This window comes from Montipora capricornis, chromosome 2 (assembly GCF_036669925.1).
Source record: "Montipora capricornis isolate CH-2021 chromosome 2, ASM3666992v2, whole genome shotgun sequence".
NCBI classification, from domain to species: Eukaryota; Metazoa; Cnidaria; class Anthozoa; order Scleractinia; family Acroporidae; genus Montipora; species Montipora capricornis.
This window is the reverse complement of record NC_090884.1, coordinates 29,509,984-29,513,806: the sequence shown is the minus strand read 5'-3', so window position 1 is coordinate 29,513,806 and position 3,823 is coordinate 29,509,984. Positions and strand designations below refer to the sequence as shown.

The window sequence follows — 3,823 nt, the reverse complement described above, 5'->3', positions numbered from 1 at the left end:
CAACTACATAAAGAATACGAGGAATGACGACGTTTAGTGGGAATGTTCAGAACTCGACGCAGTTCAACTACATAAAAAATAAGACACCTGGAGACGTCGACGTCGATGCACGTGCACAGGATACTGCGATTTTTAAAGAATACCCGACGTTTGGTTTGCAATTCGATTTATCAAACGGAATGGATCATGACTAAACAAACAAACAAACAAACAAACAAACAAAAAATGCACTGAGTACATTGTTAAATTTCATACATATTACATTTTGGAGTTAATCTTCCGGGATGGTTGAGAACAAGAGAGAAGGGGTAGTATAGGCTTGCGCTGGAGAGGAAATGATTCGAGACAGCGATTAATTTAAAACTCTGCGACTTCCAAATTCGGCTCAAACCTCTCCCAGTCCCCGCTTCGCAGGCATCCGGCATAGTTAATTTTAACCACGCTCGCCTTTGTGTTCCTCGAGCATGAAACGACTTGAATCAGCGGTAGTGTCTCAAATTCGTTATTTTGACTTTGTTTTCAGTTGAAACGGATTCGATTCGATCCAATGTTCATTTGCACTCGTTTCACATATTCTATTTTCAACAGAGTTTATACATAATGGTAATTGAATTGAGTGGAGTGCAATTTGATCTGAAATCATATGTTCAGACCAAAATTGCACGACACGAAGTTCAATTACCACTTTATTACATCCATTAAGAAACCACAAAATAATTATTTAATCGCTCAAATACAGGGTTTTAGTCAGACTAATATTTTATTGATCCAGTTGGGAACAAAAGTTGCAACATTCGCCACACAATGGCTTTCTTTTTCTTTCATTTCCTGCCATTTGATTGGTTACTGACGAATTTAACATGGAACTCGATTTAAGAGTTGCAGTTACCGTAAGATTCAGCGTTTTCCCATGCTGCCATTGTTCATGATTCTCGGACAACTGATCAGTGTCTTGTTATTCTTCGCTTTGGAAAATTCAGCTCTTTTGCCTGGACGAAGTACACGTTATATCACTGTAGAATAACAATTAGCCTTTTCTTCTGTCAAAAAGAGTCCGAGACGCATTCCTTAAGCCCAACGCAGACACACATTGTTTAAGGGGATACAGGTAAAGAATTAGGATGCACAAACTGCAAGAGGTGTGCTAAAACGTTTTAACAAAACTTCCGGACAAGTCAAGTCACTACGACTTGGAGAAAAGGTATATCTACGAATTAAGGCTAAATAGGAGATGGGGCCATAGACTGTAGAACCTGTCCCCACAATCCAGTTATTCAGAAATCCACATCTCCACCGGACGTGCATCATGGTACTATGATATGACGGTACTATGATATGACCTAATCAGCTATTCTACCTCATTTCGATTACTGTAACTTGGTTTGGCACTTTTGCAAAGCCAGTGATAAGAACAAACTTGAACGTGTTAACGAAAGGGGACTGAGCCGGCTGTATACTGTGACTATAAATCACCTTATGAGGAATTACTAAAGAGAGCTAAGTTAACCACCTTATATAACAGAAGATTACAAAACATCGCAATATGTATGTACAAGATTAAAAACAAGTTGCTACGAAAAACTGTCATAGACCTATTTACTTGCCCTAATCATAAATATAATCTTAGAAATACCGATTTTTCAATAAACAGCTTTAACACAGTGAAGTACGGTACGAACAGCCTTAGATACTTCGGACCTCATTTGTGGTCCAAACTTAACTCAAGTATAAGATCGAAACCTTCTGTTAGTGTTTTTAAGAACAAAATTAGAAAACTTGACTTAACATACTTGACCTGATTATAATTTTTTAACTATATATGTGTACATACATTTATATTTCTTAGCATTGAATTGTGAATTAGATTAGATTTATTGTATTTTGGTTTTCTTTCCTTTTGTCTCCCCGATTAGTAGGGCTATAAGATTTGAGACTTAAATAAAGTTAGTATTATTGTTATTATTATTACTTTGTCCAGCAAATGTAGCAAGTTTCCCACGATATCTTTAAACAGCTTAATTATATTGCATAAAACCCCACTTATTAAATAAAAACGGCCATAGAATATTCAAATTCAAATACAGCCACAAAAAAATCGAGTTTTCAGACAAATAACTAAATTTTCGCGACAGGCATTGTCACTGTCCACAACCATTTGTGGGTGATATCTTGCGAACCACGCGTTTTAAAATTGCAAGCATCTCCCGAAATCTCCAACAGTACACAATGGGATTTAAAGACGAATTGAGAAGTACGAGAGAAGCTGTGACATTGTAAATCGCGCGGAAGGAAATTTGAGATAGATCTGCCATCAATAGCACAGCAGCGCACAAATTGGGAATGTAGCAGGCAACAAATATGACAAAAACATACAAAGCGCTAATGGAGGACTTTCTTTCACGGAGTCTTTCTCTCGCTTCATCATAACCCTGCTGAAGCTGGTTTCGGATTTGATCTTGGTGATATCTGACAGCCTGATAAATGCGAATGTTTGCTACAGCTGTCAAGATGAGTCCAACGCATTCTAAAACCACTGTTACCACGCTGTTATGTTTAGGAAATGTCATGTACAGAGAGGTAGTAACCGCACTTGTAAACCATAACGATACCAAGGTTATGACCATGCGCTTTGGAGTCACCAACTCCAGATACCGTAGATGAAGAGAGAGGACAAGAAGTCTATCGATAGCAATGGCAGTTATATTGAGGAACGTTGCAACAGCCAAAAGATAACCAGAGACGTGGGAAACCATCATAACCGCCGGACACAGAAACGTGACGTTAAAGTTTTCATTTGCTACTTTCATCAGCATGACCGCTGTGATAGCACCATGTATTGGTTGGGCAAACAATCCTACAGCAAGATCAGAAAATGCGAGACTCAAAAACAAGTTTTTTAAATTGGAATGAATTGATGACACTTTCCACAGAGCGTAGATAACGAACAGATTCCCAACGCTGGCTGCGAAAGAGCAAATGATATTTAGAACAGAAAGAGTGAGCATTAAAGTAGTGTAGCGTTCAACAACTTGTGTTTGTCTCGCTACCCTATGAAGGCAAACCTGGTCAGCCATGGCGTGGTCGATAATAGCAAAAGTCCATGTTTCCATCGCAATTTATAAACTCATTCCTAGCACGCCTTTTGCTCCACACTAATTTGGTTTATCATGACGCCTGTCATTCGTATATTAAACGAAACCAGAAACCTATAAAATTTCGTGGAAAATTGGAACACAGCAGCTTGAGATTCTGTTTGGGAATATACTTTGAAAGAGACAAAAACATGATTCACCCACTTCCAACGACTTAAAGCGATTATCGCCCTTGATTTGCTTGACTTTTCCCCTAGTAACCGATTCTCTAGACGTCATTTGTTATGAACATCGGCCCATAGCTTGATTCAAAATTTTCAGGGAATACATCAGTTTCAGATTCCGGTAAAAGCTCAAATTTACCTTTAGACAAATGTTACGCATTACGCACTTTTTGAAACTTGAAACACTCGATCTTCAACTACTTTACAACTCTTTCACGAGAAGCATTAACCCGAAGCCACGACAGGGATCAAGGTCAAAATTCCTTTGGTCTTAAGAAAAAAGGAACTGAAGGCACTTAAAGATTAATCATCGAATTTCACATTAGCAGTATTTTCTTGACCAAATGAGTGTTAGCATATTGTTCGAACTCAGTACCTAAGTCCTAGTACCTTTGTCATGTGAAAAAAGGAATTGCACAAAACTGTTCTACAGGGTAAAGTCTGTAATAGCAAAAGGGCGCTTAAGGAACGCAGAAAACATTGCCACAGATGTCGACCACCCGTTGC

At 38.4% G+C, this 3,823-nt stretch overlaps 1 protein-coding gene across 1 annotated transcript; it reads right to left on the bottom strand.

The window, feature by feature from the left end:
* Nucleotides 1–2,138: 2,138 nt before the first annotated feature.
* LOC138037077 (melanocyte-stimulating hormone receptor-like) lies at nt 2,139–3,074 on the bottom strand. Its single transcript, XM_068883083.1, has one exon. It carries the CDS (start codon nt 3,072–3,074, stop codon nt 2,139–2,141), a length of 936 nt encoding a protein of 311 aa, XP_068739184.1.
* Nucleotides 3,075–3,823: the final 749 nt, after the last annotated feature.